This window comes from Ictalurus punctatus, chromosome 6 (genome assembly GCF_001660625.3).
Source record: "Ictalurus punctatus breed USDA103 chromosome 6, Coco_2.0, whole genome shotgun sequence".
Classification (NCBI taxonomy): Eukaryota; Metazoa; Chordata; class Actinopteri; order Siluriformes; family Ictaluridae; genus Ictalurus; species Ictalurus punctatus.
The window spans coordinates 9,231,055-9,256,099 of record NC_030421.2 but is presented as its reverse complement, the minus strand read 5'-3'; the positions used below and the strand labels follow the sequence as shown (position 1 = coordinate 9,256,099).

General features: G+C 36.7%; 1 protein-coding gene across 2 annotated transcripts in view; it reads left to right on the top strand.

The window, feature by feature from the left end:
* LOC108261083 (GRIP and coiled-coil domain-containing protein 2) overlaps nt 1-25,045 on the top strand; it is a 32,546-nt gene that overhangs the window by 6,098 nt on the left and 1,403 nt on the right. Inside the window, exons 8-22 of one of the 2 annotated variants that reach the window (XM_017461945.3) lie at nt 292-392; nt 649-747; nt 4,558-4,677; nt 4,892-5,056; nt 6,257-6,361; nt 6,987-7,149; nt 8,209-8,309; nt 11,305-11,382; nt 12,730-12,867; nt 16,290-16,411; nt 16,928-17,104; nt 20,035-20,252; nt 22,315-22,500; nt 23,492-23,631; nt 23,825-24,026. In XM_017461945.3, coding sequence (XP_017317434.1) covers nt 292-392; nt 649-747; nt 4,558-4,677; nt 4,892-5,056; nt 6,257-6,361; nt 6,987-7,149; nt 8,209-8,309; nt 11,305-11,382; nt 12,730-12,867; nt 16,290-16,411; nt 16,928-17,104; nt 20,035-20,252; nt 22,315-22,500; nt 23,492-23,631; nt 23,825-24,026 — 2,115 coding nt within the window. Of the gene's footprint in view, nt 1-291; nt 393-648; nt 748-4,557; nt 4,678-4,891; nt 5,057-6,256; nt 6,362-6,986; nt 7,150-8,208; nt 8,310-11,304; nt 11,383-12,729; nt 12,868-16,289; nt 16,412-16,927; nt 17,105-20,034; nt 20,253-22,314; nt 22,501-22,583; nt 22,691-23,491; nt 23,632-23,824; nt 24,027-25,045 lie in introns of those variants that run through there. The other variant, XM_017461946.3, reaches the window with a different exon arrangement.

Sequence of the window (25,045 nt, the reverse complement as noted above, 5' to 3'; positions counted from 1 at the left end):
AAATTTGTGTCGCCATGTTTTATTCGTAGTTGGTTGTTAGCTGGCTTATAAAGTAAATGTTAATATAGCCTTGCTGCTTTCACATTAGATGATTTGTTTTAAAAAATACTTACATAATTCATGTTTCCTATTGTCTTTAAGAAGGTCAACTAATAATCATTTACACATACAGTTGACATAATAGACAGTTGTTCTTTACCTCTGACTATGGAGTATTTTACTGTTCACCGCAATACTGGCACACTGGCTCAACTTTTTCATGACTAGCCTCATTCCTGCCATATTCTGTAGAATCTTTAGAAAAAGAATACAAAGAGAAAGAAGAACGTTTGAATAAATTCAAAGCTGTAGCTGTGAAAGCAAGGAAGGAACTGGACAACAGCAAAAAAGAGGTTTGTAATCTTTCTACTTGTCTTTATGCATCTGCCTTGGGTGCACTTTACCTCTTGTGTCCTTTAAGAAGTTATTTTTTGTGTTCTATTACGTAACTAGTATATAGCGGAATGGATTATTACATGGCATTTACTTTGCTGTCATGGTAGCTAGCTGAAGTGGAAATCGGTATCAGACCTTCTACTGTGTTGTTGAAAATCTTTATTTTTTTAATGTGAATTGTAAAAGTAAAGTATCCCTTTCATCTTAATATAGGCATCTAGACTAAAAGAAGAATTGGAGGCTTTGAAATCTGAAAGAGACAAAATGTCAGACTCTATGAAGGCCATCATCCATGGTGCAGAGGCCTATAAGGTACAGTATGAGGCAAAATAATAAGTCAAGTGTCCTTTTTTTTTTTCTTCTTTTTTTTTCTTTTTTTTTTTCTTTTTTTTTTAATTAACATTAAGATGCCCTTAAAGATTCAGTTACAAAGTACATACTTAATTTACATTTATTTAGTAGGCAAGAACAATAATAATAGTTATACTTGTGTGAACTTCCCCCTGGGATTAATAAAGAGATCAATCTACCTATCTACAGTTAATAATAATAATAATATGATCATGATGATGTTGAGTTCAAAGTATCAAATTGGTTAAAATAATCTAATAAACTATTAACAGAACACACTAATGAACTAATCTATAGTTTCTAGTAATCTATAATAATTACAAGTTTATTTACTTACAACAAACTAAAATAATTATAATAACAAGAACTAATATGTCAGTTTATTGGTGATATTAAAGAAAATCTTCTACTGGTTGAGCCGTAAGTGATCCTGATTTCCTGGCTAAGACATTCAATTCAATTCAATTCAATTTTATTTGTATAGCGCTTTTTACAATAGACATTGTCTCAAAGCAGCTTTATCCCAACTGAGCAAGCCACTGAGTGGCGACGGTGGCAAGGAAAAACTCCCTAAGATGTTTTAAGAGGAAGAAACCTTGAGAGGAACCCGACTCAGAAGGGAACCCATCCTCATCTGGGTAACAACAGATATTGTGGAAAAGTTCATTATGGATTTATATGAAGTCTGTATGGCGTTAAGAGCAGCCGTAGTCCCAGCAGTCTGGAATTAGAGAAGATTTGAGCTCCATCCAGAGGCAGAAAGGATCTGGATCTCTAGTATCTCCATAAATTCATGTGGGGCTCGGCGAAAGGAGAGAGGGAGAAAAAAGATAATTATGACTGTGAAGTAGTAGAACAGAATCTAGTCAGGGTAGGCTTGAGTAAACAAATATGTTTTAAGCTTAGACTTAAACACTGAGACTGTGTCTGAGTCCCGAACACTAATAGGAAGACTGTTCCATAACTGTGGGGCTCTATAAGAGAAAGCTCTTCCCCCTGCTGTAGCCTTCACTATTCGAGGTACCGTCAGATAGCCTGCATCTTTTGATCTAAGTAGGCGTGGCGGATCATATAAAACCAAAAGGTCGCTTAGATATTGTGGTGCGAGACCATTTAGTGCTTTATAGGTTAATAAAAGTATTTTATAATTAATGCGAGATTTTACTGGGAGCCAATGCAGTTTTGATAATATCGGTGTGATATGGTCGTATCTTCTAGTTCTAGTTAGGACTCTAGCAGCTGCATTCTGGACTAATTGGAGCTTATTTATATTCCTACTGGAACATCCAGACAGTATGGCATTACAGTAATCTAGTCTAGAGGTGACGAATGCATGAACTAGTATTTCCGCATCATGTAGTGACAATATGTTTCTTATTTTAGAAATATTTTTGAGATGAAAGAAGGCTATCCTAGTAATATTATCTACATGAGCATCAAATGATAGGCTGGAGTCAATAATCACTCCAAGGTCTTTAACTGCTGCACATGATGAAACAGAAAGACCATCCAGAGTAACCATGTGATCAGAAAGAATACTTCTAGCTACACGTGGGCCTAATAAAAGTATTTCTGTTTTATCAGAATTAAGTAGAAGGAAGTTAATTAACATCCAATGTCTAATGTCCTTTACACAATCCTCAACTTTACTAAGCTTCTGTCTCTCCTCTGGCTTCGCTGAAACATACAGCTGTGTATCATCAGCATAACAGTGGAAGCTAATTCCATATTTACGAATAATTTGACCTAGGGGTAGCATATATAAAGTAAAGAGCAGTGGGCCTAAAACAGAACCCTGTGGAACTCCAAAAGTAACCTCAGTACGCATGGAGAATTCACCATTTACATCTACGAACTGATAACGATCGGTCAGATAAGACCTGAACCAGGAGAGGACTGTTCCCTTAATACCAACAACATTTTCTAATCTATCAAGTAGAATAGTGTGATCTATAGTATCAAAAGCTGCACTAAGGTCGAGTAACACAAGCAGCGAGACACAACCCTGATCGTAAGTCAGTAGAAGGTCATTTACTACTTTAACTAACGCTGTCTCTGTGCTATGATGAGGTCTAAATCCTGACTGATACATTTCATGAATGTTATTCCTATCTAAGTACGAGCATAACTGCTTTGCTACAACCTTTTCTAAAATCTTAGAGATGAAGGGGAGATTTGATATTGGTCTATAGTTGGACAATTGAGACGGGTCAAGATCAGGTTTTTTAATCAAGGGTTTAATAACTGCTAATTTAAGTGATTTAGGTACATAGCCAGTGCTTAGGGAAGAATTGATTATATTTAGAAGTGGTTCAATTACTCCTGGACCAATCTGTTTAAACAAACATGTAGGTACGGGATCTAGTATGCAAGTTGATGAATTGGTTGAAGAGATTAATGTAGCTAGTTCGGTCTCTCTAAGCGGAGCAAAACACTCTAAACGTTGATCTGATATTGCTACATTGTCATGTAATGGGTTTGTTACAGTACTGGTACAGTACAGTACTGTTACAGTACTGTCCAGTTTTAATTTAATGGCCTGTATTTCACGTCTAATATTTTCAACCTTATCATTGAAAAATTTCATGAAATCTTCACTGCTATGTAATGATTGAGTGTTTCTCTCTGTAGTGGTTTTATTCCTAGTTAATTTTGCTACTGTGTTGAAAAGGAATCTAGAATTGTTTTTGTTGTCTCCTATTAAGGTGGAGAAATAGATTTTTCTAGCATCGCCAAGAGATTTCCTATATTTCAGTAGGCTCTCCTTCCATGCTGTTTGAAATATCACCAGTTTGGTTTGACGCCATTTACGTTCTAATTGTCGAGTTGTCTGTTTTAAGGTTCGCGTTTGATCGTTATACCAGGGTGCTAATTTTTTTTCTCTAATTATTTTCCTTTTGAGTGGAGCCACTCTATCTAGCGTGTAGCGGAGTGTTGACTCCAAGCTTTCAGTCGCCTGATCGAGTTCTGTGTGATCTGACGGTGATCCAAATCTAATTGATGTTTCTGCGAGGTTATTTATGAAGCTCGGTGCAGTAGCTGATGTGTAGGTACGTTTTACGTGGTAGCGAGACGAGGTGGAAATATTATGATCAATACGTATTATGAACGAGATAAGATAATGGTCTGAGACAACTTCAGACTGCGGAAAAATGATAATATTTTCTATACTTAGTCCGTATGTTAGTATGAGGTTACATGGGCTGCTGCATGCTGAACTAGCTGAGGCTTTACTTTATATAGAGGATAAGGAGTATAAAGCTTCCATTATGTTTGGGAATTACATGTCCTTAATGTAAAAATAATAAGAGGCCCAGAACAGAACCTTGTGGGACACCTGTATTGTATTTTTTATGCTTTGAAGAATCTACACTAATGCTAACAATCTGGTAAAGTAAAGGCATGTCAGATAATATTTAAAATGAAATGACAACATATGCGCACACTGATGCATGCAGTATAGCATTGACTATTATAGTCAGCACTGATTCTGTACTAGGATGCATTTGAAAACAATATTACAATACATCATACATGTATTGTAATTTCTACTTTAAAATTAATGGAGTTTTTGGGTGACATCCTTCTTTAAAATCTTAGATGGGAATGATCTATTGGAGATATAATGATTATATATGTTTATAATGTGTATTTGTTTATTTTTCATACTCCAACTCCATTAATATATTTATAACTCCATTTATTTTTATTTATTACTTCTTGTTTAAAATTTGGGCTTTTTTATATCTTATAACTAAACTTGATTTACAGAATCTTATGATCGATTATGACAAGCAAACTGAGCTGTTGGATCAAGAAAAAGATAAACTGGAAGCATCAGAAAAACTGGTTGGTGACTTGACCAAACGTCTACATGTTGCTGTTGAACAGGTAAACAGTTATTTGGGTTTGGATTTTTGAAATATTTTACTCATTATTTAGAAATATTGTCATTCAATTAAATATCAGTAGTTGGTGGAGGAATGTATCCAAGTATATGACTCTCAGTTAGTAATGACTGTTGTTAAAATATCTCAACGTATTTTGAAAGGTTAATGAAAATGTAACTTCATTAAAAGTTATTGGCATCCTATTTCCCTGTCAGCATAAGCAACTTTCTACTGAGAGAGAAGATCTGATGGCTCATATGGAGACTCTCCAAAGTAATGTTCGACAGCTGGAAGCACAGGCTCTTGAGATGCACAAACTCAAATCTTCAGTTGAGAGAGACTTGGAAGCAGAAAGGCTTTTAAAAGAGCAAAAAACAAAGGTAACCTTCCATGTAACTCCAGTGCCATTTTAAAGTCTACTCAGTCACAGTTATTATTAAACTCCAATGTGTCCATGTGGTCTACATATTTGATTTCTGCATATTTTGATCTCTGAAATTGTTGCAGAGAAACAGCTTCACTTCTTGTTTGCCGTCTTCACTGTCAGATTCATTGGCCCAATACAGACAAACTATTTGGAGTATTCAAAATTCTTTTGATAACCTTTGTGAGGCTTACACTGAAGATGATGCGTGCCAAATTTATTTGGTGATAATTGGACAAAATTTGTAGGAGGAGTAGCGAAAAAACTATTTTTTGAAAAAATCCGAAATGGTGGAAAATCTAATTAGGCAGAAGTTGATGTCCTATCAATCCAAATCCAAAGATGCTTGGCTTTTAAATTTTTGGACACATGGCTCAAAAGTTATTACCATAAATGTAAATTAGGCCCAAATTTGACCTGATGGTGGTGCTAGTGGATTGGTCAGAATGTTCCTAAGACCCTACCCAATCGGTGTGCCAAATTTCACAATATTTTACCAGACAGTCTTAGGGGCTCCCTAGCCAGAAGAAGAAAAAAAGAAGATTAATAATAATAATAATAATAATAATAATAGGTAGAATAACGATAGGGTGCCTACGCACCCCCTATGCTTGGCCCCCTAAATTAGTTTTAGAATCCCAGTGATTCCACAGCCATCACTGGCCAGGTGTACAAGAGAGATCTCTGAAGTAGAATGAGCAGCAGTTCAAAAACTGCAGTGGCTGGCTTCATGTACCTTGGAGGAAGCACATACTAGCCTTCAACATCACTGGTTAGTAGCTGTCATGTGATGGGGGGTGGGGGGGGGGGGGTTGGGATTTGGCAAGTTACCAAATTGATGGAACATGGGGTTTAAAAAATGGACAAAAACTTTGAAAGAGGTGATCAGCAGCTCCATATAATATAGTGAAATATCCAAGAAATCATTTTTATAGAACGTGTTGTAGTGGTCTGAATTGTTGCACGTGAAGTATGGACAATTCCTTAAAATTTTAAGGCTACTGGATTTGTTCAGTCATGTCTGCATTGATTTGTGGACCTTTAATTAGCTCTTTAATAGGTTTTGTATTTCACTGCACAATTACAGTATAGTTATGCCTATGTTTATTCATTTCTTTCGACTTGTATATTTATTTATTTATTTGTCTTCTTTAAGGAGCATGCATGTGCTGTGAAGGAAGTTGAGGAACTCCACACTGTGCTACAGAAACAGAAACAACAGTTGCAGCAGACGGAGCATGAGTTGGAACAGCTTAGGAAGGCATGTTCACAAATACATCCTATAGGCTTGATTTCTTTTAATGTCTAGTTAAAGTTTGGAATACACCAGCAGTCTTCAGAATTTGTTGATCATTAATGCTGTGAATATAGTTTTTATACTTTGTCCCACTTTTTCCTTTTATTATAGGCAACATTTAATTGCACCTAAATTCAAAGTCATCACAACCATCAGGCTGCTTTTGTCCTGTATTGTGTGTCAGTGTACAATGGCTACTATGGGAGAATACACTGTACTCTGCCACACAATAGAGTTATAGACTACTAAATAGGAATTAGTTTTCTTTTTCAGATGTGATGTTACACCATGGCCATGACAAAGGGATTTATATGAATCAGGAAAGTATGACAAAACAAGGGTTCTTAAAAATGAAAATAAATAAATTAACAGCACACAAGTATGCAGTAGTTTGTCCCAGGATATTTGGCCAGGATGTAAACCAATGCATATATTATCATGTTGGTATCAGTGCTGCTTGTGTATATAACAACATGCATTTTTACTTTGTGTCTATGATATGTTGCTTAGATCATGTATGTATTTATTTTTGTTTGTTTGTGTTTTATTTATGTTAAGCCTCAGTGCAATTTTTTTTTTTCTTATTTAGGATGCCCAGCAGAGCACTTTGTTGGACATGGAGATGGCGGATTATGAGCGGCTGGTCAGAGAGCTCAACCTGCAGATCTCTGACAAGGACAGACTGCTGGAAGAGCAGGAAAGACAAACACAAGCTCAGAGAGAGAGGGAGGAGAAACTGAACCAGGAAATAGGCAAGTGCTGTTCCTTTTGACTTTGTAAATAATTTTCTTAAAACAACCATGGCAACCTGTATGCAACAGATTTGGACGGAATGTGACAGACCCATAATACTGTTGCCATTTTATTGAAAACTTTTCAATCATGCGCCAACTTAATCTAAATGAAAGTAACACACATGAATTTACAGTGGATTCTATTCTTTTTACTCATGCTTTCATTTACTCTGCAAGTTTTAACACTGTAAAATACGGTACAAAATTCTATACAAATACAAATGATAACTGGAAATGTGCTGATGTTTTGTCATGTTGTGTAGAAACATTCAGCCATTAAAAAAAAAAAAAAAAAATATATATATATATATATATATATATATATATATATATATATATATATATATATATATATATATATATATATATGACTACATTTATAAGGTCAAAAACATACTCATCATTTTAAATAATTTTATTTAATTGATAATGTTACACTTGACACCTTATTAATGGATCATAATGTATAGTCCCACTTCATATTGAGTCTCGAATATCGGTGTAGTTGCACTACTGCAGTTACAGGTGGATTTCAGAAGTGTCACAAGTGCTTCACAGGGAGAGTGTAATTACTTTCTTTATGAAGTGCTGATTCGCAATACAATAAGTGTAATTTATGTAAATATAATTATAAAGTGACATTTTAAAATAAGTTCCTGTGTAATTAGTAGGTTTGGTAATATGTATCTACTCTCAAATGCTCATTAATACATCTGGTATAATTAGGTTTGCATGTAATAAACCACATATTAAAAGTGACACTTAGTCAACATAGATAACACATATGCGGCAGATGTTAGATACACCTAATATAACATGGAAACAAACATATTGCTATGGTTATATAAATTTACATTAATAAAAAAACGCCAAATACTCTAAATGGAATTGTCACATTTTTTTTATGGGATATAATTAAATGTACAAAATGCCAGTGTGCAAGAGCAGAATATGTTTTCTGGAATTGTTGGTAATGCTTTAGTTATGTTTGAGAAAGTAAACATATTTTTACTCTAGAGTCTTTAAAGTCACTTGTGGACATTGGAGAGGAGAAGACCGCAAAGGTTAAGCAGCTGCTGGTGAAAGCTAAGAAGGATTTGGCAGATGCCAAGAAAGAAGTGAGTTCCATCCTCTTTCTTTTTACCACGTTAAGTCTGTAAAGTTTGCTACATGATTTGTTTTCCATCTTCACCTGACCACATTTATTATTAGTTCAGTTTCACCTCAGCATAAGTAACTGAAACAGGTCTGTACAGGGTATTTGATTTTTACTATAAGCAGTACTCAATCAAATGCGTAATTCAGCTGGACTGCCATTGCCATCATGTGAAATCAGTTGTACAAGATCTTTGGATGTTAGCATTGGATTAGTCATCTTTGGTCTTTTGTCACTGAGACAGATGGCTCACTTCCGAATTAGTAGATACTTTGATGTATTTGTATGTCTTCGCTGTACATATTGGAACAATCAGGAGGGAGTAAGTCTCATAGGTTTCAGAACACACACACACACACACACACACACACACACACACATATATATATATATATATATATATATATATATATATATATATATATATATATATATATATTCAGTATATATTGAAATTCATGGATTTTATTTCACAATTCAATTAAGTTTTATTTGTCTAGCACACTTGATAGACATGATGACACATTCACAAAACACCTTTACCAAAATCCAGATGTAGATTTAAATCCTTAATTAACAAGCCAGAGGTGAAAGTGGCAAGAAAGAACTCTCTGAGACATGAGGAAGAAACATTTACCCCATAAGTGTTCATTTGCAGGTCAGAAAACATGAATGCCTCTATGTTTGTCTCAGCAATCTAGCTAGCTGTCACAAGTGATGTATAGTTTCCTGAGTAAATACATGAGTGATGTATTTTATGACAGTGTCATATTACCCTGCAGTTCTCACGTGGTTTCCCACTGAAGCTAAGCAGGGTTGAACCTAGTCAGTACCTGATTGGGAGACCTGTGGAAAACTAAGGTTGCTGGAAGTGGTATTAGTGAGGCCAGCAGGTGGTCCTCACCCTGTGGTCTGTGTGGGGCCTAATGCCCCAGTGTAATGACAGGGACACTGTACTATAAAAACAGCATCGTCTTTCGGATGAAACTTAGGTCCTGACTCTGTGGTCATTAAAAATCACTTCTTGTGAAGAGTAGGGGTATAACTCTGGCGAAATAGCCCTATTGGCCTTTGTCTATTCGAACCGATGTGCAACAGTATTTTCAGAATTAGCTGAATTACAAAAAGAAAAATACAGTACAGTGCAGCACAAAACTCATGTACAGTGGTGCTTGAAAGTTTGTGAACCCTTTAGAATTTTCTATATATCTGCATAAATATGACCTAAAACAACATCAGATTTTCACAGATGTCCTAAAAGTAGATAACGAGAACTTAATTATACAATTGAGACAAAAATATTACACTCTGTCATTTATTTATTGAGGAAAATGATCCAAAATTACATATCTGTGAGTGGAAAAAGTATGTGAACCTTTGCTTTCAGTATCTGGTGTGACCCGCTTGTGCAGCAATAACTGCAACTAAAAGTTTCCGGTAACTGTTGATCACTATATGCTTCATTATCAGAGATATTAACTGGGTCTCTGGGCAAAGAAAACATTGGACAGAGCAAGCATATTGGAGCGCTCACTTGGTGAGCTCAGTGGTCCAGCTAATTAATTTACGATTTGTCCATCTGTGTTAGAGTTGTAGAAGTTAAACAATACTAAGTGTGTTGAAAGGATGTTCAGTGTAAATATATTGTGAATTAAAACTGCAAGCAGGAATGAACAGGCCATCGCACCCTGGTGCACCTTGGAGATGCTCTGCCATGGGAACGCCATTCCATTTATTTTAGCACTTTTTAGCACTTAAATGTTGTTAGAAATGTATCACGATGTAAAACATGTAATTTCCTGTTGGCCGTAGAGGGTCTATGACCATAATTGAATATTGGCATGTAGATGTCTTCTGACCATTATTCGTATCAAACATAAAGTTTGGTGGATTGGATTGAACATTGTATGTCTGAGTTAGCGTAAAATATGTGGCACTATAACTATAACTGAATATTGGTATGTAGATATCTTCAGGGCAGGACTGTTTTGAAACTTATGAAGTTTGGAGCAGATTGTATGTTCGAGTTATAACAACTTCCTTTTTCATGGCATTAATAGCATGCTTTAGCACTTAGCTATGGTAACATGTTTCAGTGTTGCTTGCATATTTAGCACTTGCTGGCATGTTTTTATATGTTGTTAGGAATGTATCACAGTGTAAAACATGTCACTTTCTTTTGGCAGCCGGTGGTGCTATGACTATAACTGAATATTGGCATTTGATGAACTATGCCTCGTATATATGTTGGAAATGGCAGAATCTGAGCAAGAATTGCAAAGAAATCTCAAAATGGCCAACTTCCTGTTGGGTTAAAGAAAAGGCTCTTAGAGACTTTTTTTGTACGTTTTAACATGTTACATATGTGTACCGATTTTCTTAGACAAAATCTTTAAAAAATAAAAAATAAAAAAAAAAAACTCTTACGGAGTATTATCCAACTTCCCAACACTGGCACAATATAGTCAAAAGTAATCTTCATTCCTTCACTCCTTTGACATGATGAATAGACAAAATGTTGTGAGAGAACTTAATTTAATCATGAAGAACTATAATCAATAATTACTGTAATTATATTTTAAGTCCCTTGTTAATGCCTGCAGCATTATAGGATGATAGCACACTGCTCAATTTAATTAGCTTATTGGCATGGTGTTAAATCATCAGTGCAGTATTTAAGTGCAAAGCTTTTAGAAATTCCATTGAAATTTTACTTTTTATTCATGTCTTTAAGCAAATTCCCAGCTTCCCTTAATCTTAGAGCATTGTGAGAGCACTATAGCAAGCAAGATACAGTATAAGTTAATGACATAGGTGGATGGCTGGTGGCAGGGCATCTAGTTAATGTACATATTTAAACTAATCAGTTTACATGTTTACTTCCTTAATGGGATGTAATATCCACTTTTGATTCTGTATATTTGCAAAAAAAATCTGACTGAATGTTTGCTTTGCAGGAAGCATCTCAGAAGATCCTGCAGTCTTCTCTGAAAGGGGAATTAGAGGCCATTCAACAACAGCTGGAGAGTTACAAGGTAAAAATATCAACTTTAGTCTAGAGCATTTTTGAGAATTACTGGAACTGTGTTTACATAGCAAAATAGCGAAACGCAATATCTCCACACTGTCAGTGGTAAATGCCTTTTAAGGAGGAGAATGTGTGTAAGCTCCCATCGGCTTACATCCCCCATCATTCACAGGTTGCCAACCGTTTGCTTATTTTCTAGTGTTCATTGCGTGAATTCCTTATACATGTGATAATTTTTTTGACTAAAGTGCTTTATAACATTTTACTAATGCAGGCAACAAAGCATGTGAATAAAATGGTAAAACAAGGAAGAAAAATGCAGCTAAAGTGTCTACTGGCACAGCCCTAATTCGCTTTAATTAGCATTCTTCTGCATTATAGTGTCCCATAAAGTTCTGTTTTAGGCCTCATTTTGCTCTCTCTTTGTTGCCAGTTTTTTGACATGTAATTTGCCTGTAATTGTGAAATAAAGAAATCGAGATAACTATCTAGAAACTAAACATATAGAATAATGAACAACAAACATTTGTTAGGGAAGTAGGATGAACAAGTCCATCAGGTTATTCTGGTCTTGTTAGTTTCGATCTGTTCTCCCCTGTGGAATGGAAGGGTGCATACAGTTAAGGCCAAAGGTTTATATTACACACAGGCTAACGACATTCAAAATCAATTTTTCACAACTTCACACATTTCACGGTTCCATACATTTCCTGTGTTATGTCAGTAGGGCATTTCTATAAGAAGTAATTTCAAAATAATAGCTGAGAGACTTTTCAGTGGGTCAATCATTTTATATACACTTTGTTAGTATTTGCTGGCATTGCCTTGTACTTGCTTAACTTAAATCAAACTCTTGGGATAGTCTTCACCTGAGAATCACATGCATAGCTTGTTGGCTGTGGATGGTCTCACTTACAGTAGATAACATAAAGATTGCATTTACTGAAAACTCTTTATGCTCTATTCTCATTCATTATTCAGTGGATAACTTCATCTGGATTCTATACTACTATAGACTAAAAGTAAAAACTGTTGCGAATAGTAATCAGTAAAATAGTAATCAGTCAAAGGCTAAAATTGCTATCACACAAGATGTGTACCAATGTACACTCCTTTGATAGTGTAGATTCAACAATAACACAATTCGCAAGAAACAAAGGATTAGAGTGCTGTATTTATTGTCTTGAATCCACTTCTTCAACTTCTTGACAATACCAGAATGGGAAAAAGTGCAAACACTGCACTGTGTAATACTGTACAAAGAAAATGAGCTTCCTGGCAGTCTGGAATGTAATAATGTAGAATACTAATTGTTGCTATTCAGTCACTGTTGTGTTTGTGTGTTTTATTTTAGATTCAGTGTAGTGAACTGACTGCAGATCGGCACAGGCTTCAGGAGCAGCTAAAGTCAGTGAGTGATCAACATCAGAGGTCAGTCACTGCCTACCAGCACCAAGTGACAACTTTACAGAATGATCTGAGCTCTACAAAGGTATCTAAACCCTTCATTCATTTTATGTAAACACTGACAGTAGTGGGATGATCTAATAAAATGCTCTGAACTAATGGCTCTGGATATTTGGGTGCACAGTTTAACAATTTGGAATGCCTTCATAATTGTCACACACCTTTATGCACAAGAGGGAATCTGGGTGTGGCATTAGGGGTTATACTTGTAATGGCATGTAGTTTATGCCGCTGAGATTACAAGATATCTTGAGCAGAAGTCTCTCAGACTGGTTTCAAGGTTAGAAAATGAGGAAGCTGAAGCTGAAAGTGCTCTGCTGTATGATGTCAGGTAATAGTAGAAGGCACGACAGTCATTGTTCATGATGAGCAGCAGCAAGCATGCTGTCCTGGAAAACTGATTCCAGGGAGTCCAGATTGGTCCCAGTGATCTGTCCTGCTTTCCTTATCAGTTTGCTTAATCTGCTGGCATCACCTGCTTTGATTGCCCCAGCATACTGCTGTGTAAAAGATGGTGCTCCCCATGACTGGTAGAACTTATTTAGGACCCATGCTTCTTCAAAAAACAGTCTGCTCTGTCCCTTCTTCCTTAATGTTATGTGTCCAGTGTATTGTGTACAGTGAGGGGAAAAAAGTATTTGATCCCCTGCTGATTTTGTACGTTTGCCCACTGACAAAGAAATGATCATTCTATAATTTTAATGGTAGATTTATTTGAACAGTGAGAGACAGAATAACAACAAAAAAAATCCAGAAAAACGCATGTCAAAAATGTTATAAATTGATTTGCATTTTAATGAGGGAAATATGTATTTGACCCCTCTGCAAAACATGACTTAGTACTTGGTGGCAAAACCCTTGTTGGCAATCACAGAGGTCAGACATTTCTTGTAGTTGGCCACCAGGTTTGCACACATCTCAGGAGGGATTTTGTCCCACTGCTCTTTGCAGACCTTCTCAAAGTCATTAAGGTTTCGAGGCTGACGTTTGGCAACTCGAACCTTCAGCTCCCTCCACAGATTTTCTATGGGATTAAGGTCTGGAGACTGGCTAGGCCACTCCAGGACCTTAATATGCTTCTTCTTGAGCCACTCCTTTGTTGCCTTGGCCGTGTGTTTTGGGTCATTGTCATGCTGGAATACCCATCCACGACCCATTTTCAATGCCCTGGCTGAGGGAAGGAGGTTCTCACCCAAGATTTGACGGTACATGGCCCCGTCCATCGTCCCTTTGATGCGGTGAAGTTGTCCTGTCCCCTTAGCAGAAAAACACCCCCAAAGCATAATGTTTCCACCTCCATGTATGACGGTGGGGATGGTGTTCTTGGGGTCATAGGCAGCATTCCTCCTCCTCCAAACACGGCGAGTTGAGTTGATTCCAACGAGCTCCATTTTGTTCTCATCTGACCACAACACTTTCACCCAGTTGTCCTCTGAATCATTCAGATGTCCATTGGCAAACTTCAGACGGGCATGTATATGTGCTTTCTTGAGCAGGGGGACCTTGCGGGCGCTGCAGGATTTCAGTCCTTCACGGCGTAGTGTGTTACCAATTGTTTTCTTGGTGACTATGGTCCCAGCTGCCTTGAGATCATTGACAAGATCCTCCCGTGTAGTTCTGGGCTGATTCCTCACTGTTCTCATGATCATTGCAACTCCACGAGGTGAGATCTTGCATGGAGCCCCAGGCCGAGGGAGATTGACAGTTCTTTTGTGTTTCTTCCATTTGTGAATAATCGCACCAACTGTTGTCACCTTCTCACCAAGCTGCTTGGCAATGGTCTTGTAGCCCATTCCAGACTTGTGTAGGTCTACAATCTTGTCCCTGACATCCTTGGAGAGCTCTTTGGTCTTGGCCATGGTGGAGAGTTTGGAATCTGATTGATTGATTGCTTCTGTGGACAGGTGTCTTTTATACAGGTAACAAGCTGAGATTAGGAGCACTCCCTTTAAGAGTGTGCTCCTAATCCCAGCTCGTTACCTGTATAAAAGACACCTGGGAGCCAGAAATCTTTCTGATTGAGAGGGGGTCAAATACTTATTTCCCTCATTAAAATGCAAATCAATTAATAACATTTTTGACGTGTTTTTCTGGATTTTCTTGTTATTCTGTCTCTCACTGTTCAAATAAATTTACCATTAAAATTATAGACTGATCATTTCTTTGTCAGTGGGCAAATGTACAAAATCATCAGGGGATCAAATACTTTTTTCCCCTCACTGTAGGTACACTCCAAAGTACTTGTAGGATTCCACCATTGCCACCTCCTCCCCAAGGATAGAGACAGGGTTTGGCAGGAACTTTCATTCAGGTTATGCAAATCATCTGCATGTAGTTTATGCCACCGAGGTTACAAGATTTTTCTTGAGTAGAGGTGTTTGAGATTGCTTTCTTTCATAGACAATGAGGATCGAAGATGAAAATAGCTTTTTTTTTTCTGTCAAGTGGAATACAATGTTACATTTGCAAGAGACAATTTAAACACGAATATGGTATAATAAATATGGTTTATCTATTTTATCATGCTTTTACTTCTCTATTTCTGTTCATTTGGTGTGCTCTCCTGTAAAGAAAATATGCCAACAGTTTAAAGGATAAGCTGACTGAGCATTCATTGCTACAATTACGGGTCACACAAATTGAATTCATAACATTATTCATAAAAAAAAAAAATAGGTCCTTGGGATAAGCAGATCTCCAATTAAGATGCTCTTCCAACATCCTCCTTGCCAACAAAAAACCTTTTGTGGACATTAATGGAACAATAACATTAATTAACCGTGTCATACTGTGTTTATGTATTTCACATTGGCCTTGGGTGGCGATCCATTTTTTAACTGTATTTTCAGCCCAGTATCAGCGTGACCTATTGTGGCTACATCAAACTTTCAGAAAGCAGAGCCGAACTGTTCCTCACTCGAGCTGATATCATGCAAGAAAAATTAGCTGAAGTTTCATTTCAGAATTAAATGCAACACCCTTCTGTTGTGCTCAAACTCTAGACCATGTGCATAACTCTTACTTGTTGTCTCAGTAGCGCTTAAGTTATAGTTACATCTGAGTTCTGAATAGAGATGTGTGCAATTTCTGTATTGAATTCTTGCTGTGCACACTTAACTCTACTCTGAATATGTCCCAAATTACGCAGTGAACAATACAGTTGGATTTAATGTCAGGTATAATAAGGGAATAAAGGGTAATGGTGTTTTGTTAAGAAGTACCTGACTTACAGCTTTAGAAGCTAAAACCATTTTGGCTTCTTTGTTAAGTTAAGCTTTATTTTTACCTAGTTTATTCTTTTGCTTTGTTCTTTTCTACTGAAGTCCAGCTCTGATGATGCATGTTTATGACGTGCTTGTGTATATATAACTCAGGTTTTAATATGTTTGTATTACTGTAGAAAAGTACATTTTTGTATACTCATTATATGTGTAATGTAATTTACAGGCTGAATTTGAGTCCACAAAGTCCGACTTTGATAGCTACAAGGTGCGAGTACACAATGTGCTCAAGCAGCAGAAAACTAAGAGCTCTACTGAAAGCAATAGTGATTTTTCCAAACAGGACAGGTGAGAGATTCTTCTGTTATTATGCTGCTTATGCTGCTTTTTTGTTGCTGATGAGACATCACAGACTCAGTCTTTAGGATGTTTCTGTTGTGCACAATTGGATTCAAGACAATGCATATCCATTCCGAAATGTAACAGTCACAGATTTACGGGTAGGGTTTTTTCCCCACTGAAGTTATGCAGTGCAGTGTTTTAACTGTGCAGTAGTGCCACTGTCACATCATGTACAGAAAGCACTAGCAACACATGAGTATACAGTAAGTGATATTTTAATTATGCACATAAAGCATTTATTCTGAAATTTTGTGACAAAGTTTTTGTACAAACATACAGTATGTGTGCATTTGGCACAGTAATCATGTGTCTGGTATATTGCTTTTGCAATGAAACATTTAATTTCTTAAAGAAATGTAATACGTCAATATGTTTGTTCCTGTCCATTGGAAGCAGTTGTGATGATGATTCATAACACATCAAGCACTAATTGATATTCTGTGTATGTTTTGCACTGAGCAGGGAGAACATGGAGTCCATGCTGGAGCAGTTGAGGTCCAAACTGCAAGAAAGTCAACTTAATGCACAGAGCTGCAATGCAGAGCTGCAGCAGCTTCAGACTGAATATGACACACTTTTGGAGCGTCACAACAAAATGTTGCAGCAGACCATCACCAAAGAGGCTGAACTGAGAGAGAGGTAAACAGGACCTGGGTTTTATTGAATCATTCAAGATGCACATTCCATCATTATTTACTAATATAACATTTTAAAAATATATTTGTTTGTATGAACTGAAAGCAGTAGAGCTAATTAAATGATAGCAGATAAACAGGTTAGAGGTTCTGCCTCACTTGTAACAACACTTAGGATAAATGTATCTAGTCGATCCAGAATCTGAACTTTAATTCAAGGATATTCACAATGCTGTGAAAAGGTATTTACCTGATTTCTTCTGTTTTTGTGTATATCTCATACTAAATACATTCAGAAATTAAAACAAAATCTAAGATAAAACAAAGGCAACTTGAGTAAACACAAAATACAGTTTTTAAAGGATAATGTTATTTATTGAAGCAATAAAAAGTTTTCTAATTCCAACTGGGCCTGTGTGAAAATGTATTTGCCCCCGTAGTTACTAATTCCCCAAATCTATGAAACTGCATTCATAATGGGGTTCGGCTGGACTAGACGCAACCAGGCCTGATTACTACAAACCATGTTCAATCAAATCAACACTTAAATAGAACTATTTCAACAGCATGAAGTTGGTTAAAAGGTCTTACTCAGTAACCCGCTATGCCAAAGTGGAAAGAAATTCCAGAAATGATGAGGAAGAAGGTGATTGAAATACATTAGTCTGGGAAAGATTACAAAGCTATTTCAAAGGCTCTGGGACTCCAAAGAACCACAGTGAGAGCCATTATCTCCAAATGGATAAACTTGGCACAGTAGTGAACCTTCTCAGAAGTGTCCGACCTTCCAAAATTCCTCCAAAGAGCCCAGCAACTACTCATCTGGGAAGTCACAAAAGAGCCAAGGACAACATCAAAGGATCTACAGGCCTCTCTTGCATCAATAAAGGTCACCGTTCATGACTCCGCTATCCGCATCCATGTAAATGTGTTGAGGTGAAAACCACTGCTAACCCAGAGAAACATTAAGGGTCATCTGAAATTTGCCAAAACACACCCTGATGATCCTCAAACCTTTTGGGAGAATTTTCTGTAGACTGATGAGTCGAAAATGGAACTGTTTGGTTTACTACAGATGTAATGGGACCCCTGTCTTCCAAACAAAGAATTCCACAAAAAGAACATCAGACCTACTGTACGGTCAAGCATGGTGGTGGAAGTGTGATGGTGTGTGGATGCTTTGCTGCTTCAGGGCCTGGGCAACTTGCAATAATTGAAAGAAACATGAATTTTCTCTCTACCAGAAAATCCTAAAGGAGAATGTCTTCAGTCCTTAAGTTATAACTCAAGCGCAACTGGATTATGCAGCAAGACAATGATCCAAAGTATAGGAGTAAGTCCTAGTCCTAGAAGTAAGTGAAAGATTGATCTTCAGTTATCAGAAGCGTTTGGTTGAAGTTATTACTGCCAAAGGTGGCACAACCAGATTTTAATTTTAAGGGGGTAGTTAGTTTTTCACATTGGTGATAGGTGTTGGATAACTTTTTTTTTTTTTTTTTGCTTCAATAAAATAAATATATAAATAAAAGGTGTATTGTGTGTTTACTCAGGTTGGCTATGTCTTATGTTGTATTTCATTTGAAGATCTACAACTATTAGTATGAGATATACACAAAAACAGAAGAAATCAGGATTGGGAAAAAATAATTTTTCACAGCACTGTACATGTATAATGGCTGAAGCATTGAATTTGATTTTCTAGAAGAACAATTTTTCTCTTCCTGCATATTAATGAAATAACACTATTATTGGCTAGCTTTGAGGCTGTTGTATACTTAACTAATCACTAAACATACCAAAGCTTATAGGAAGAAAAATTCAGGAAAAGTATACCTGCCCAAACCTGGAATTCTGCCTTCCTGTTGAGTAATTTAAACCTTAATCTAAGGTAGACAAATGCTGAAGTTTAAAAATGAGAAAATGTTTTCAAGTCCCAGTAACCTGTGAAGCTCCCGAACAGTCCTTGGCCACAGCTAGTTCTGCATTCCTTACACCTTGTGGCCCTCCATGCATACACCTCCAGGGGACAGGATGTAACCTCAGTTAGAGACAGTGCTGTTAGATGGAATTGATTATTTTCTGCCATTACATCTAACTTGTTTTTTCAGCAACTTATATGCTTTATCTGGAAAAGTATACAGGTTCTCTATGTAGACCATGATGTACCTTTGGATCATGTCAGAGAAGATCTTGTTAGGACTGGAACACTGTCAGAGATTTGGCTAAACAATACACCTTCACCAGATATTCCTGTTGACCCAACATTTTATACTCATTTCCCTCCAGGATGTGGATACATTTCTAATGTCACTTTAGTCTAGTACCACACTCTATTCACCAGATGAACACTGCAGATGTCGAAGTAGTTGAAGACTGGGTGAACGTCTTGGATTCAATATATTCCTCCTTAGCTTCTTCCTTAGCTCTTGCATGTGTGGTGGCGTAGCCCCATATGGAATGCTCAAATAGTAAATTAAAGCATGTAGGTTTTAATAAACTAGAAATTAACAGTAGCCAAAAAACTAACAAGTGACTAAACTAAATCCCAGCTAGCTGCCAAAATGAACACTGGCTTGCACTAGTATCCACAACATGAACAAGCGGAGCTGTCTGTGTTGTGTTGCACTGTTGTGTTAAGGACACTGATCAATAAAGCTGTCTTTATAAGAATATATTCTCCCAAATGTATTATTGCTGTAATGTTAAGAGTTACTATTCCAAAACAAACAAGTACTTGAAAGAGGAGGTTATTTCTTTTGTTTCAGATTCACTTGAATAACTTGGGCTTGGCATAATAGATCTCAGGTCAGGCTTCATAGTGCATGTGTATATGGCATGGGTTTCCAAGCAGTTTAAATCTCTGACAGGTGCAGGTTATACTGTAGGTAGTGGTTGGTGGTTTATCTTTCTTTTTTTTTTTACCCCCAATTTCAGGTTACTGTCATTGCATTCAGAGAATGTAGCACTAAAATCGGAGCACAGCCAGTCAGTAGTGCAGCTAACGGCACAAACAGAAACATTACGTAGTAGCTTCCGGGAGCAGCTACACCACTTGCAGGATGAACATCGCAGCACGGTAGAAACCCTGCAGCACCAGATCAACAGGCTGGAGACCCAGCTTTTCCAGCTGCAAAAGGAGCCTGCCACCTCTGGTAAGAGCACTACCAGTTTTTATACCAAGTTTGAGTTTGGTATTGGTCAAGTTTCCCAAAAATATTTGAATATCTAAATATTTCTTATACTTGGCTCATACTGAAACATTGGTTATATCGAGGAAAAGATTGTGGAAACGGCCTTTTTTTAAAATAAAGGATTTAGTATGTTAGTAGTTAATGGATTTACTCAGTTTTTGCCAAGGTTAAAAATAGATAAAACAAAAGTGTTCTATATATAATAATCAAAATCAGTAATAAATATAAATATAACTGCAAGGTGCAATACCGGGGTCAAGCCAGTTGTCGGCACCATGAACACCAAAACAGTGGCCCTGTCCCCAAAACTTTTTGAAACTATTCAGGAGTTATAAACTATAATGTTCTTTTTTCATATCTCATGACCACTAGGTGGCACTGTTCTGAAACTGAGCAGGCACCCTCGAGTCATGGTACCAATGACAAATATTAAGTTTGGTATGAATACACTAAAGTGTTACAGAGATATACCCTCATGTCCTTTTGGTGTGCTCACCATTGAATTTGTAGAAGTGGCATTCAAAAACAATATGGTTTAGCAAAATTCTATCAAAATTTAAAGGGTTTTTTTTAGAAAATTCAAAATCACTGAAAATTTTCATGATGGAAAATGACATCATAGGGTGCAATCGAATGGTCTTGAGCCAAGGAATCAGAGGAAAAAAGAATTTTGTACGACTCATGGTTCAAAAGTCATTAACATAAACATGAGTAGAAATTTGGACAAATTTGGAAATTTGGTGGCGCTAGCGGGATTGAGTTAGAGACTCCAAATTCGCTGTATTAACAGTTCAGACTGTCCTCTATCTGTGTGTCATAACTTTCCCAGAAGTGGTTCTATGGGCTGCCATAGACTCAAGAGTGGAAGCAGAATAATAATAATAATAATAACAACAATAATAAGCAGAAAACTAATACTACGCACCTTCAGTGCTTGGCCATTTAATAAATATATCTGCAAGTAGCAATTCCAGGGCCAAACCTGACGGGCAAAGTGAGGACATAAGCAGGCATGATTTTAGCTTGATCATGATTTTATGACAAACCATTCAGAAGTTATAAGCAAAAATGAGCTTTTTTCATAATTCATCGCCACGTTCTGAAACTGTGTATGTATGCTCATGTCAGGATGGCATATACTAACTTTGGTATGAGTACACGAAAGTATTTTGGAGATACAGCCTCATATGTCCATTTTGGCATGCTCTCCATTGGATTCATCTGCACGTTATTTGAGAATGGTTTGGTTTATCAAAAAGCTTTTGATAAATTTTGCCGGCATTGCCTGAAGATGATCTCTTACAAATTATGTAAAAATTAGACGAACAATCTGGGACAAGTTCGAAAAAGTAGGTTTTTCAGAAAATTCAAAATGGCAGACATGAATTTTAGCCTACCATGGCATAATTGATATCATTGTTCTTTGCCTGACCCAGGGAATCTGTCAACATCAATCTCATGACAATGCGCAAAAGTAGTCGAACGCTATTAGCATTTTTAAAATTGTATTATAATTGTAGACCACAAGGTGGCACTGTCCTGAAACCTTTTGAGTACTTTTATGGCATGGTCCTGATGACACCTATCAATTTTTGAGATTTCCATGTGGAAGTGTATTACTGTTACTACTACTACTATGGCTGCAAGCAGTGGTCTGTGGGGTGCAAGCACTCTTCAAAAATACCTAGTTGTGTGAAATTCCTGTCTGAAATCTGATTGGCTGAATTTGAAATAATTCTGTAATGATTAAAATTCGATGCACATTGATGCAGCACACCAAATTTCATACATACAAATTTAACATTGTGGAAAAGTTCATTTTTTCCATAATTTAATTCAAAAAGTGGAACTTTCATATATATTCTTGATTCATTACACATAAAGTGAAATATTTCAAGCCTTTTTTGTTTTAATCTTTATATTCACTTTTTTTTTTAGATACACCTGTATATGCAAAAAATAATGCCTGTTATTCCTAATAAGCCTCATATTTAGGACACCGTAATCTATTTTACCTCTTCAGCTGCTCAGCAGCAGAGCAAGAAGCCACAGTCAGACAAGAAGCTTGCAGATCTGCCTCTGCTTGAGTTGAACATGGCACGAGAGGAAGGTGAGGGAATGGAGACAACAGAAACTGAGTCTGTCTCCACAGCAGGGACTCCTCCACCCAGTCTCGAGCAGCTCCTCACTTCACCCGACCCAAAACATGGTAACGTTTATTCCACTGTTATTCCTTGTTTTTTCCCCCAGTATCATTTCATTCTTTCCACAATATATGTTTTTACCATGCAGGTTTGAACTGCTTTAGTTACAGCTGTCTAAATAAACTACTTGAGCTGGGTTACGGTTAACTGGCAACTGAGTTTTGGCACATAATATTGCATGTATTGAAATGTAAGGTATGAATTATTTATTTATTTATTATTATTATTACTTTTTACCATTATGTTTGTACTAGAATCAGAATTTTTATAAATAATTTAGATCAATCTAAATGTAGCGTCGCCCGGGAACTAAAAATTAGCTGTAAAGAGCACAATACTGAAATTTCAGCTACTGTGGGGTGTTCTTTTGGAATTTAATTTATTTAATACTCTTCAGTTCAGTTTGGTAGTGTTTTATTGCCATGAATATTACAAATTGCATTGCTGCCAAAGCAATTAACATAAAAAGAACATTTTACCAAAATCATGGAAGTAAATGAATGGAGCGTTGGTTTTGAGTCATTCAGAAGTTAATGAAAGAAAATTTTTATGATTTTCCTCATTAATTTTATTGGGTTATGTCAACACTGAGGAAGAAAACATGTCTTATAAAAGACATGCAGAAGTACAAAGATGCACAGAAGTAGATAATCAAAATATAGCTCTGCGTGTGTGTGTGTGTGTGTGTGTGTGTGTGTGTGTGTGTGTGTGTGTGTGTGTGTGTTTGATTTTTAAATAAAATGCTAATGTCTTATCCATCATTTCTACATAAAAAGTGAACAATATGTTTAGCAAATCTGACAACAATATATTTTAATGCTTGTTACCTTATTGTTATCTTTGTGGATATGTTCCACTGACAGTTTACTTTCATGTCTTACATTTAAATATAGGTCTTACCATAATATAATTATGCATAGAAACTACATCATCAGTGGTGGTCAAACAGCTCATGTAAGTATTTCTTATGATGTCTGTGTCTGTGTGTGCATGCAGAGCCCTTTGTGTGGCAGGTGGAGCCCACAAAGGAGGAGCTAACTAACAAACTGAATACAGCCACTCGCAGCATGGAACACATGAACAGCCTGTTACATGAGAGTGAAGCCACCAACGCCATCCTCATGGAACAGATCAACGTGAGCAACATATTGTTATTGTGGCCACTTCACAATACTGTCACTCCCTCACTGTATGCGTTCAACATTTCAGGGCAGCATTAGTGTGCTTGCAAAGTAAAGGATGTGCTGTTTGGAATATGTTGTCATGTTCAGTATCCTAAAGCATTGAATTCCAGCAACTTATTTGACTGACTAAATGTTTTCTGTGTAGCTCTTGAAGAGTGAGATGCGTCGTCTGGAGAGGAATCAGGAGCGAGAGAAATCGGTTGCAAACCTGGAGTATCTGAAAAACGTGTTGCTGCAGTTTATCTTCCTTCATGCTGGCAGTGAGAAGCAGGCGCTGCTGCCTGTCATACACACAATGCTACAACTCAGCCCAGAAGAGAAGAACAAACTTTCCGCAATTGCGCACGGTACGTTAGTGTCTGTGTCTAACATATACTTTTATTTTCTTTGATTTTATTTTAAAAATATTAAAATGCATCATATAAATGTATAGAAAATCTAAGGCCTTAAATGGCACTCAAATTTGACATTACAGTGGTCTGAAACACCCCTGTAATGTTCATCCAGGTCTTTGTATATCTATGAAATTCAATTACAAAAAGTCTCAATATCCTCATGTCATCCCCAAAAACTAACAGCTAGCTAAACAGATTCTTAGAACAGCTAACTCCCATTCTTCACATGTTGACATTAGAGAGATTTCAGTATTAGAGTCTGTAGTTCAGGGGTGTCCAGTCTTATGTGCAAAGGGCCGGTGTGGGTGCAGGTTTTCAGTCCAACCAAGCAGAAGCCACCGGCCCTTTCCAGAGAAGATTGGACACCCCTGCTGTAGCGTATTCTACATTGTCATATTCTCAGTGATTATTATAACAAAACCTGTCAAAATGTACCAAAACAATCAAAACAACAGTATTTATCTCTTCCATTAAGCTACATTAGGATGTGACTGGTCCAAAGCCATGAAGTTTATTTTGTGACATCACTAACTGAACTCATGCATAATACTACCTCAATATACTATATATACTACCCCAATATACTTGTCAACATTTTGATAACTTTCTTAAACGTTTCTGAAATTCTACAGGCATTATTGTGAAAATATAGTTGAGTCCAAAGGTGTTCATACACATTTCTTTTGGCAAGTCAGTTAGGGTATCTGCTTTGTTCACATCAGAGGTAATTTTAAAACAATCAATTAGAGACAGGTCTATTTAATCTTTAATTCACTATATCAGTATTCCTGTGAGTCAAACGTTTACAAACACCAAGTTTACTATTTCTTTAAACAGTCTGGGAGATTCCAGAAAGTGACGTTATGAATTTTAGAAGCTCTAATTTGGCCAATTGTTATAATTCGGAGTTAATTGGGAGTGCACCTATGATGATAAAAGAGCCTACCTTTGGATCCAGTGCCTTTTTGCTC